At 42.9% G+C, this 13,431-nt stretch overlaps 1 protein-coding gene across 1 annotated transcript in view; it reads right to left on the reverse strand.

Annotated features, from left to right (window-relative positions):
* The window catches only part of ITPA (inosine triphosphatase), a 124,430-nt gene that overhangs the window by 75,164 nt on the left and 35,835 nt on the right, over positions 1-13,431 (reverse strand). The window contains exon 2 of the mRNA XM_085601443.1: positions 5,170-5,227. Coding sequence (XP_085457569.1) covers positions 5,170-5,227 — 58 coding nt within the window. The remainder of the gene's footprint in view (positions 1-5,169; positions 5,228-13,431) is intronic.

Genomic DNA, 13,431 nt, shown 5'->3' on the forward strand with positions numbered 1-13,431 from the left:
TGGTGGATTTTGCTTATCTTGGTGTCTAAAAATTCATACATAATTTATTTTTATACATTGTGTCAGATTTCTTTTGTGGTGCGCGGCTTTCTCACGTTGTTATGTGCTTCTAAATGCTTCACACTAGTACCTTTGGTTAAGCCTCACCGCAAAGTCACAGCCACCCCGGGTTAAGCTGTCTGGGCCCATGACAGTTTTACAAGTGTATTACACAGTAAGGTCTTCCAACCATACCAAACAATACACCACAATCCTCACACCAGGAATATATGATCAAGAACTGCGATCCAGAACTTCCCTTCATTTTACCTAATATTTTTCTGCATGCACAATAATCCTCTAGAGAGAAATACTTACTATTATTTAGTTAAAATAAATACATTAATAAATAATCACATTTTTTTTTTAAACATCTTTTTTTTTATTAACATTGCTCAAGATCATATGCATGACAAAGCAGTGATCAAAAGGCACATAAACCAACAGTGGTACATTACAGAGTTGAGGATTGTGAGAGTTACCCAAAGGTCCCGCTACAGCTGGCCCCCCCCGCCTCTGAAGGTTCGGAATCTGCAAAATAATCACATTTTTGATGGATGCTGTCTTCCTACCTAATATACACTATTTGCAATGGTTGAAAAAGGTAAGTGGATCTTCTAGTGTGCGGAATTAAGTCAATATAGCATTTGTTGAATTCACAATATTATAATGAAATATACAGCAAGAGAGCTAAAATCTCAGGTTCAGAGGCATGAGAACTGTTCCTTATGAATTTATCTCCAATTTGTTATCGTCATCAAGAATGTTATAGTCTTCAACATTGGAATCTTGTTGTAGGCAACATCTATTTCTTGTCAGTGAATTTCAATACCGTTTTTAAATTCCCGTTCGTCTAAAATGAAGGTATGGCGCAGCTCTGTAGGAACTGATATTCTTCTTTAGACTCTGCTTCAAACAGTTAATGGGTTGTGGCAAAAACGTCAATTAAAAAGCAACTACTGTAACAATTTATCAGAGGCTTAATTATATACTTATTTATGTGAATATGTACAGATATACTTATGGTAGTTTTAAATATGCATGTTTCTCACTCAAAATCTATGGTTCACAATATTCTAGTATGCACGTACATTTAGGATTGCCACCTAGCTCTAGGTCAAGAAGACACCATGTAACCAGTCATAGCTGGTTCAATAGACAGAAGTCTAGATTACACTTTAGGTAACACTTAATCCACATTACTCATTTTTTTTTTGGTAGTTTCTTTTCTTTATATAAAAATTATCTGCAAGAGATACACAGGTTATGGCACTTTACGAGCTTAGATCAGAGGAACATGAAGTTTGACATTTCAAAGAAATTCAGTAACTTTTCTCGAAAACAGTCACATTTTTCAAAAGAGTTTTTGATCAGTAGCTCATATACCCCTGCACTTACACATATACAATTTCCTTTCATCCATTACCACTAGTAATTAAGCAGGTGTCTCAATTTTTCATGCCATGTTTTGAACATATTATCGGTAGACCAATTTATATACAATGAATCTGAGACTATTTTACATAGACACTGGTTATCTTGACATTTGGCTATGGTCACTGTCACACAAAATGTAATAATCCTGAATTAGAGATCTATCTATCCATTCCTCTCACCCTGCCAGCCTAACCATTTGGTGTTTTTAGACACCTGCTTTTAAACATGAGATATTTCTGGGAAAAGTACATTTGGGGATAGAAGGATTTGGAAACTATTACTCAGTTTATGACTGACAAAGTAAGCTTGTGGATAGGGATTCACACTTTTGTGAGGAAGTGGTCCCAAGTGTGGTGAAAATTCCATGGTATAATGTCAACTGCTAATCTGTCGTTTGTCTAGTGTAGATATTAGATTATGCATTTCTATATCCAAGTAATTTGCCCTTGGTGAGGGTCACTAGAAGTGGGGCGAAATATTGACTCTTAGGAGCAACCGACAATTCGGCAGACTGTGAATAACAACTTACTTAGGGCCTATGGGACGGGGGGGGGGGACAATCCGTTGGAGTAACCAGGCTCTTTACAAGCTTAATAGTAATCTTCCTTAGCACGGGGTTGGAGATTAGCCGTGGAAAGGATGCTTGACACAGTGTGCGCTTTGGACTTATCAAAATGGTCTCAACCGGAAGTAAATATGGTGTGATTCATCTGGTGTGAGTCTATAGGATTTTGATCAGAAAGAAAGTAGCAAGAAGTAGATAAGAGGAGGTCCTGACTGGATGGTCGGTTATGGGACAAGTTATCATTCATTCTGTGTTCAGATGTTGCCTCACATTCATTTAACATGTTGATCTAGCAGGCCAGAGCCACAAGAATAGGACAATTCACTCTGAACCCATTTGTTTACAACTCAGCAGAAGTGATCAATAAAGAGCTGCTTTACTATGCAATATGTATCATTCAAAGTTGTTGAAAGAACTAGTTAAACACTAGGTCGCAGAATTATTCAGATATTTAAGATTAGTTCAAAAGCAGGGAGTTTTTACATGACTCAAACATGTTTGCAAGTAGGGACACGAAGAACTATACTAATGGTCGGGCTGTATTACGGTGCAATTAAAATTGAGAAACACTGAGTAGCAAGCCCGAGAAATAAACTTGTAAGTAAAGGTGCAGTACTGCATGTGTCCAACAGAATGCCCCTGCCTCGTAAAGAAGCTCAGAAGGACTTCAACTATAGTATATTCATATTTATAATGTGAAAGGGGACTCATGGGAACTTTTATGATTCACAGCATGGACATTTAGTTTCATCACCAGTGACATCAGGAACATCACACCCTTAGCAGCTTGAGATAAAATATGACAGATTCACCTTCTTCAAGTGAGAATAATGTATTTGTGGGTCCAGACACAGCTGTGAGTGCTAAAAAAGTGTATTAGTGCCATTAATTTTAACAGTCACCGTAGTGAACTTAATTTCCAAAAAACTCAGAAAAAGAGAGAAAAATACAAATAACTTTCATTGATTTCATACACAAAAGTAAAGGAATATACAATTTATGTTTGAACCTGTTCAATCTCGTTTTTATATCTCATCGGATTTGTTTGGCGAGTTGAACAGAGGAAGCCGACTTAGTGGAGAACGAAAGCAGCCGCTTCCGTGAAAAACGAGATTGAACAGGTTCTGCATTAATGAGGGAATACATGGTGCAACTTTGGTCCTGGGGATGGTCTCGGGGATTAAGCTTCCAGATAGGAGACCGAAACGTCAACGCTGTGACAATGCTTTGATGCAAATAAATTCCATTTGATGTTGACATATATTACAATTGTTTAAACCAATGGTTTGTGTCATATCACCAACTGTGGATGGTACATATTTGAGAAAAAGTGTCAGTAACTACTGCTTAGGTATCGTATTGAGACAGTAGTTTTTGTTGCCAGTGTTCAAACATAAATTGTATATTCCTTTACTTTTGTGTATGAAATCAATGAAAGTTATTTAAATAATCAAGAAAAGATTAATTTCAGATAAAAACAATACAAAAGAATGAACTGTGGCTTTTTTGTATTTTTCTCTCTTTTTCTGAGTTTTTTGGAAATTAAGTTCACTATGGTGACTATTTAATTTATTAACAGAAGTTGAATAAATCCTCAAGGTTTATTATTGTATTGACATATTATACCCAATCCCTTGGGGTTAAGTGGGTTGCCCTATTGTTGTATACATTAATTTTAACAGAGCATAAAACTAATTTTGTAAATCTGCAGGTTTGAGATTCTTTCTACTGGTACACACTTGCATTACACTGCAGAAATATGAACAGAGTGTGAACTACTGTATCCCTCTGCTGTGGCAAGTGTATTAACCCCTTCAATGCCCATGACGAGCTGGACTCGTCATGGGCTACGGTGGCGCTGTGCCCATGACGAGTCCAGCTCGTCATGAACTCCGCCCGCTAATGAAAGGCGCGGCACTGGGCGGGGAAAGGGGCGGGCATGCAAGGGGTTAAACCTAAATTCAGAAGGAAAGCCGATTTCTTCTTACTTTCAACTAGAAGAGTGGTCTACTTACAGACCATACCCACGTCATTGGCACTAGCTCCTGGACCCACCCCGGCACCTTTAGAGAATCCTATGCTCCTTTTGGCTCACTGGTCCTACTAAGGTCACATTTCAGTTGCAATGTCTCCTGCCAATGTATGTCCCTGCTAACCAGATGCAGTCGGAGTACCTCCCATTTCTATATTGTTATGCAGTTCTTTATTCTAATTTAAATAGGTTACTGGTCAGATATTTTACTAGAACGGAAACATATTTGTTTGATCTGTGTTGCCAGAGACAGTGTCAGGTATGTTAACTGTTTATGCCACGTTAAATCACCAAGTTAAAGATTTGAAAGGCTATGCCGGCAAGTTTCCTTCCCGAAAACTCACCCTGTGTCACACATGAACCATCTGCTCTTTGGCTCAGTTACCTGGTGAATTTGAAAATCTTTTATAATAATAGTCCCATCTACTGATCTGTTTTAGTGTCATTCCTATTTTGCTTCTGCCCACCACACCATACGACATGGAGCATTTGGTCAGCCCACATTCCGGGTGCACAGTGCTTGCAACCTCCATCTTTGGCAATTCCATTCAAAGAAGGGCACCCTTGTATGCATGTGTGCGTGCATGGGCAGCCATCTTTGGCAATGGGCATCTAAACCATTCAAAGATGCATTTAGTTTTTATTAAAACAAATTTTTATAGATTTTTAATCTTTATTTTTTTAATATGCATGGACTAAAACGCCAGTTAAACATCATAAATGGGACATGTGGAAAACAAGGGAATGCTGTCAAAGCCGTGGGAGTCCAGGATCACTGAATACTTTCATGTTTAAATCAAGCACATAATGCTGATGTCAAACTGTTCAGTAAATAGGAATTCATTGCTTTTTTGGGAATAATGGCGAAATATCAGAGTTACTGTTACTTCTTTCATTTACACTGGTAAGATTTATACACTACGGTTAGCGGGGTCTTAGCTCCAGAGAAAACAAAACGGGCATGCATGGATCCACATTCTGCACAATATTTCCATAATTTAAAAGCATAAGATTTCACAGTTGTAAACTAAGCACCATTTTTTTTTAAACTATTGAAGCAAAGTGTGTGTGACGGTCTAGTTTCAAGCATACTTACAGTCAATTTTTTGGGCAACCAACTGGAAAGGAAACTTCTCTCCTAAAATTTGGACCACCTGTTTATAAAAAAAATAAAAAAAAGACACAGAAATCAGAGGCAAGGTTTTATTTTTAATGGGAAGCAAAGCATAACCGTAGTGCCATAGAATGTGTAGAACATAAAATTAGAAGTAAATTACTTTGTCACTTGAAGGTAGGAGGTCTCTTACAATGACAAGTGTGGATAGAATCTTAGTTACTGAGATATGGTAGTTATAGTTTAGATGTGCAGGACCCCAGTGTGGAAGCAATGTAATCAACGTGAGCATAATGCAGGCAGGATAGAAAGCAAGAAGAAAATAAAACACTTTGTACAGAAGACAACGTAGGTGAGAGCCTATATTTCTTCTGCATGATTAACAGAGAATCACACTGATTTTTGAGTTATGACACTCCCAGGTGTGGGTCACTGAAGGTTAGCCTGCAACGTTTTCTATACACGATTACTAGATGCCTGTGCAATGTCTGGTTAGGATGCTATGAAAAAGGGAGTCCTTTTGCATGGTCAACCCCATTTTTTGCTAACTGGTATTACTTGTTTTTTAACTCTGCACACTGGGGCACAGCTGTCCAGGCCCTACTAAATGCATTCTGACCCTTAAGACATGGCAAAACAATTGGTTGGCCTAATTAACTTTCCCGTAAGACCATATTATAAGGTGTAGGAATATACACAATTGCCATGTAACAGTTAAAGATCAGCTGAGGACTGCAGCACATGTTGTGCCATCCACTAGGCTGACCAAAAAAGCTTGGCTTCAGGCCTTCCTGTGTTGCTGGCCTCCTGCAGCTTTTAAGTCTGTAGGCCAACCTGTCAAAAAAATCCTTTGAGACAGGAGAAAATCCTACTTTTAAATATGTCACCCTTAAGTAAAAGTTGTAGCCCACAAGGTAGGGGTGCCTAGTATTTAAAACGGGTACATGCAAGAATGTATTAGTATGCATCTGCAGTGACTAGTCCCCAAAAGCTCTTTTCACTGCGAAGGGCTGTAGCTGTCCTAAGAAGGTCAGAATACAAATCTTAAGTCTGCTAACTTTGGATAAGGATAAACTACAGAGGCAATTAAACTGCAATTTTTAATATTCATTCATTAAAAATTCAATTCAGTTGTGGTCAGATTTAGAATAAATATTTAATACAAGCGACAATTAAAAAGTTACAGTATGCCTGAACCTCCAGTAGCCTAATTATCTGGCAAACGGCCCTGCCAGTGCTTTCCCTTAATGAGTTGTGGAAACTGCTCCCAGAGCAGAAATAAAGGCTTAGGCATTGTGGCAGGAAACCTGGATGTGATGTATGTGACACATATCAGCTCAGAAGGGCAGCTGGGAAGAGTTCAGGTACTTCTTTAAATTGATAGGGACCAGGATGAGGCCTCCCACTTCATAGGTGTAAATAGAGACCTGGAGAAGAGAAGCATTTGTCCCCTGGGTTCTCTGTACCCAGTTTGGGACCAGCCCAGTGGGAGGGGGAGCTGATCCCAGAACCAGTTTGGTGCTGCTGAGAAGGGGGCGGTTCATTTACCCAAACACACCCCTGGATAGCACGTAAGCCACCTCTAAGGGAAGAAAGGCTATGCCATCCTGGATTTTACTTAGAATATAGCACGGCAGCATAGTTTGCAGTAAGGCAAACAGGATGTGCTGCAAAACGTGTTTTCAACAGTTTTGTTACTGCTCAATACTTCAACATTTTTCTAAATTAAGCCAGTCTGCTCCGTTCAATACCTACCATGGGGTTGAGCGCAGGTTTAAATTATTGAAATAACGTTTTACCCTGACATGTTTGCGGTCTTATTCCTTGTAGTGGACACACTTGCACCCAATTTCTAAGCCACTTTCCTACAGACGCGATTTGTAATTCTAGTGTAGGGGCTAGAAATGAATCGCGCTATGCAAAGCATGTGAAATGAAAGTCTGTAAGATTTCAGGCTTTTTTTTTTATCTCTAACACAACAATAGCTAATAAGTTAACTGTTCAAACATTTCAAATATATTTCACTAGTTATGAAGACATTTTTGTAACTCTGTGGTGAAAAAAAAAAGCTTTTTATGGGATCAAAACAAATCCTAACACTTTGATGATGTGCAAATGTTAATACTTTTGCTGAAATCTAATTTCCAAACATTATTTATGCGCTATATCGTTTTATCAGTAAAACTATATGTTCGTGGTAATGTTTTGTGGCCATTGAATGGAAAATGTGCTATCTGTACATGACCGTGCACTACCACATCATGTTTTAGTAATATATTTATGAAAAGTGAGTTTTTAAACACAAAATGGGAAATATTCCTGCCCGGATGACAACGCTATTAGTGAACTAAGAGGCAAGCCCGGGATCATGTGCACCCTATATGTGGGCTAGATTCTTATTACACATGGAGCAAACGGTTAGTCTAGTAAATAAAAATAATTTTTTGTACAGCAGAAAGAGTGAACTTGCATATTTGAAAGTGCTCTTTTATGTGCCAATGAAGAAAAAGGTGGCTCAATAAAACAAAATATTTGCCTAGGATCACACAATTTGAGACCAGTTCATGGGTCTTGGGTCTAGTACATTACAGTTAGGTTGAGTTGATTATTCAAGTTACTAGACCTGCAGGTCGTTCAAACCTTGAATAGGTATTTCAAAGGAAGACAGAGAAGTTAAAGCTATAATGAATAAATTCCTACAGGGGGCTCTTGACTACATGATATGTGCTGTAGTATCAGGAGTGTACATCTTCATCTCAAACTAGAAACCGGTTCTAGACATAGCTACGTGATTGCTATCATATTTAAGTACTCAGGGGAAGCAGGAACTGTCAGATTAGCGAGAATGAGCCTGTTGCAAGGGGGTTAGATCACAGAAGTCTGAGATCCTTATTCGGTTGACATAGGGGGCGCAAACAGGTGCATGTGTGAGACAGATACCTGTATAGAAGCAACAATTCTTAACCTCCTACCTGCTGGGCATCATACCCACCCCCCAGTCCTGACCCCTTTTTGTCTATTAGGGGTAGTTTGCACTTCGGGCTCCACCACTTTTTTTCTGCATATGTTTTCCACGAGAAATTTGAGTCCTTTTTTTCCCCCAAACATCCTATGGATCCTAAAGGTACCCAAGGTATGTGGATTCCCATGGAGGGAACTGAGAAAATAGGCAAAAAAATAGCTACAATTTGAGTTTTGGGGGAAAAATGTCCTCTGGATAAAAGTGTATGTCCCCACCCCCACCCCATGGCATCAGCAAACGGTTTGCTGTGCCAAAGACACTATCTTCCCAGCCTTTAGGAACATGCAGAGCTGAATACAAAAAACTAATTTATTTTAACCACAGCTGTGGAAATTTAGCTTGCGAACTGAACATTATCTGCGCCATCTTGTCTCTCCCCAGCGCGACACACAGGAAAGCGCACGGCAGCCATTTTAGGCACCCTGGTCTCTCCCTGCTCATTGCCGATCGCCAGCGCGTCCCCCTGGCGCTGCGAGCATTCCCCCGCGCGCCGGCCACCCCCCGCTCTCTCATACACGGGCCATCCATAAACCCTCTCCTTCTGCGCGACCCTGCCATGGAACCACATCCCACGCCTGACCGACATCCCATACATGGTCATGCATCTCTTTGATAACCCCCTTCCTCTGCGCCCCATTGTCCGAACCGATCCCAGGCCATCACCTAGCCCTGCGGATGCAGTTTATTGCCCCTACTGTAAGGGAAACACCCCACATCAAAGGGATTACAGTAGATCAAGGCCCGCCCACCCCCTGAGACCCGACCGGTCGCACACACCCCCGGGAATTGGCGGAATGTCCAGCTGTGTGATAGCCATCTCCTACTGTGGGTGGGGTGGGGACTTCCACTGTAAATATGTGTGGGAACGAGCTTGAAGTGGGGATTATGAGGATGTTCTTTTCATGTATCAAAGCGATCTCAAGAATGTGCCATGTATGATAAACCTGCAATAAAGTCATAAACCTGTGTATAAGAGGCCAGGCCTCAGAGATGCAGTTAGAGCACCTCGTGACGATACCTCGCTGTCTGATCTGATGTGTTCCACTCCGACGGAATAAAACTTTGTTTCCTGCCTTCCAGTCTCCGGCGCCTGCCTCTTTGTTGGTTTAGCATCGAATGGTATGAGAGGCGATTACCGCCGGGCAAAACTTGAAAGGTTATCGACTACGACTGCCGCTACCATTTAACAATTGGCGTCCCAAACGTGGGGCCCATCAGCGACACATGGATCCAGTGGGAGAGGTCCCGACGACAGAGTGAACGACTGCAACGATCGGGAGAGCTCCTGCCCGATAGACCCTCGTCTGGCAGCCGATCATCCGAACTTCACTGGTTCCGAGCAGACCTCTCTCGAGTGATCTACGGTCCTGACTGGGAACCATCAGGAGTGCCGCGGCAAATACGGAGAGTAGAGGACGATCGGGCGCTGGAGGCGGAAGACGAGAAACTGTCCACGCGGTCCGGGTAAGGTCGTGAAACACGACAAATTGCGAAACGATTGATTGATTGATTGAAATACTAGTATTTGCTTATTGGTTGTTCTCTTTGAGATATTCGCGGTCTACAAACGGGGAGGAGTAGAAATACTCTCTCTTCCTTTGCAGATAGTGAAGGGTAGGTAACGCAGACTTTTGTCCCCATTGTAACCCGTCGTGCCTATTTTTATCTCCCCACTGATTGATTGTCCGAATATTGATTGTTTTGAAGGATAGTGCTCTTTGAGATATTCTCTGTTTGCAAATAACGTAGAATAGAAATATTCTATCTAGTCTTTGCAAATAGTGAAGGGTAGGTAACGCAGACTTTTGTCCCCATTGTAACCCGTCGTGCCTATCTCTTTCTCACCATTGATTGATTGATTGTCCGAACACTAGTTGTTCGATATTGGTTCTTTGGAGGTATTCTCTGCTTACAAATAACGAGGAATAGAAATATTCTATCTAGTCTTTGCAAGCAGTGAAAAGATAGGTAGTGTTGACTTTTGTCCCCGTTGTAACCCGTCATGCCTATCTTCTCCCCACTGATTGGTAGTTGGTTCTGCCCGGACCACTTATTAGAGGTGGACCACCCGGCTCCACTGGAGGGCACCCCTAATAAGGACATGTTCACTAAATATGGACTAGTCGCCGTAGCTTATAGCAAGCTATGGCATAAATATACAAAGAAGGACCCCGAGAGTCAGTGGCCACTGATGGGATCCTTCGACGACCATAAATTAGAAATGCTAGAAATAGCTCTGCGTAGTAATAAAACGACGCCTACTATGCTTGACAGTATCGGCATGTGGCGCAAAGAAGCAACACAATGGAAAAAGAGGGAAGAAGTAAAAGCAGAAAAGGAATTACGAAAGGCAGCTCACCTTGCCGCTAGAAAGTTAGAGGAAGAAATAAAGGAGAGAAGGGAAGCTAAACTAAAACAAGAGCCTGAAACATCAGGCCAGTACCCTGTTAGGACCCCCTCTATGCTCTACCCTGAGTTGACTTCTAAGCAACGAACGAATGACGAATTGCTATTAGGTCCCCCGATCATTTACATGCCCCCTCCATACGCACCCTCCCAACCGGTAGTGCAACACCCACAACCCCCAAACACAAGCGAAAGCAGTACCGGGGCCTCGGTCCTCACGGCCTCCGCGCCGGCCGAGCCTCTTGTACTGAACACAACATTGGCGATAACGTTAGATGACCCTGAGATGAGAAAGAAAGATTCCACCAGAATGAATCGACTAACAAAGGATGAACGAGCAGGAATCAACAAGATAGTAAGGACACTGGTGGAGCGAAAGGAAAGTGAGGAGTATATAACAGACGTGTATAACTCGTATGCCGACAACCGCAGACGACACTTTGTCGTACGACTTTGTTATCACGCCCTGAATACATATGAGGATAGGTACCACGATAAAGGTCCCGAAGGCTTAGCGGCCCTATATAGGAAGGTAGACATTGGGGAAGAAGGAGAGGGCGATGTGACGGACCTCTTCACTCGTACACTCGAGGTCTACCGGCACCTTAAAGAGCACAGACAGACAACCAAAGCAGAAACCCCCATAGCGACTAAACCCCAGGCAGGAAGGGCTGATACCATGATGCCCATCAAAGAGGCCGCCCCCTACTGGGTCCCCCCACGAGGTCAGGGAACACATGACGACAACCACCAAGATGCGAAGGGAAGGGTTGTATATAATTGGGTCTACCAGCCATGGGACCGACAAGACATTTTGACCTTTAGAAAAACCCTACCCGACTTAAGAAAGAACCCGACTGCCTTCTACACCGAACTAGGTACAGCCTTAGGTTCAACAATAATGACCTTAGCAGATATCGACTTGTTCTTCGGGTTATGTCTGCCGGCTGATGTGTGGAAGCAAATCTGGAAAGTTGACCACGCTGAGCCTTTCGGATATACTTGGGTACAACTTGATACCATAGACAAACAGCGAGAACCGGGACAGAAACCCCCGAAAGCCATATTGGAACTCCCAGACAAGATTGTACAGAAGTTGAAGACTCTAATCCCAGAAAGAAAGGTAGACTGGTCGATAGTGGCGGCTTGTCGCCAGAAACCCCAGGAGGATGTGTCTGAATACTTCTCTCGATTCGAGACCGTGTTTTCCGATTATAGTGGCCAGGACATGACCACTGCAACCGGACATCACCTCTTTGTCCAGAATTATGTGAAGGGTCTGTCACAAGAAGTCTCCCAGAAGCTACAGACCAGCGAGAGTAGTTGGGCAGCCTCCAAACCTGCAGCAATCCTCCAGATGGCCCAATACTACGAAAACCAAAAGAATGAGAACGATAGGGCGTCTGAGAGGAAGAAAAAGGAACTGAAGGAGAGGGTAATGATAGCACAGTTGCAAGGGGTGACTATAGGAAGGGAGCCCCCTAAAGGGAATTACCAACCAACCGCCTCTAGAAAGCTACCCCCTAGAGACCATACACCTGCACCCTACAACGGACGAAGAGATTTAGACGGGAACCAATGTGCGTTCTGTAGAGGGTTCGGACACTGGAAATACCAGTGCCCGGTCCTTCTGGAAATGAACAAAAATAGGGACCCCAGAGACATAGCATATGACCCCAGAAATAGAGGACAGGGACGAGGGTACACGAACGACGCCATCAACGACAGGCCAGGCAGACCAAACACCTTTGATCGCCCCCGACAAAACCAGTGTCAGCAGTCCGACTACGAAAGCACCCATGACTTCGCATAGGACCGCCAGGGGCAAGGGAGGGATCCAGTCGAACTCCGTGTTGACCAACAAGGTCCTTACGTCACAGCTAAGGTCTTGGGCACAAAGTCTCCATTCCTGGTAGATACTGGGGCGACACGTAGTGCATTATCTAAACGACTGATTCCTAGGGCACCCTTGTCTGGCTCACACGTAACCTCAATAGGCTTCGATGGAACGCCCTCCACAAACCCCTTATCAGCACCAATCTCCTTTGACTTAGAAGATAACGCCACTGACACGACCTTTCTGCTCTCCTCCAACACCCCCGATGCTATTATGGGACTCGATTTGCTAAAACATTTCCGAGCTACCATCAGATGTTCCCCAGACGGAGTTCGAGTCATCCTGCACGATAACCCAGATCTGTTCAGACCTTGTCGCACACGACGTATGCTCTCTATAACTGATGCTGACCTGTCCCTACTCGACACGTTACCCTCACATCTATGGGCTAAAACCGACTCAGATGTAGGGCGCATGGTGATCGACCCAGTACACATAACCGTCCGACCGGACGCAGTGCTACCAAAGCTTCCACAGTATCGAATATCGCCCGAAGGTGAGAAGGCATTGGTGGAAATCATCCAGTCCCTAGTCGATGCAGGAGTAGTAGAAGAAGTAGTCAGTAATGTTTGCAACAGCCCTATCCTACCCATTGTAAAGAAGCAAGGCGAGGGAGATGAGAAAGCATACCGCTTCATTGTTGACTTACGAGAAGTTAACAAAGTAGTCATACCTCAGTACCCCGTGGTCTCAGACATTACCACCATCCTCACCCTGATTCCGTCCACTGCCACCACCTTTACTGTTATTGATCTCAAGAACGCATTCTTCTCCATCCCCATCCACCCAGACAGCCGCTACCTGTTCGGCTTCACTTTAAAAGCCCGGTCGTACAGATTCTGTAGGGCACCCCAAGGCTACACTGAGAGTCCCAGAATTTATAGCCAAGCCCTCAAGAGACAACTAGATGCAGTCCAAT

This window comes from Triturus cristatus, chromosome 4_2 (assembly GCF_964204655.1).
Source record: "Triturus cristatus chromosome 4_2, aTriCri1.1, whole genome shotgun sequence".
Lineage (NCBI taxonomy): Eukaryota > Metazoa > Chordata > Amphibia > Caudata > Salamandridae > Triturus > Triturus cristatus.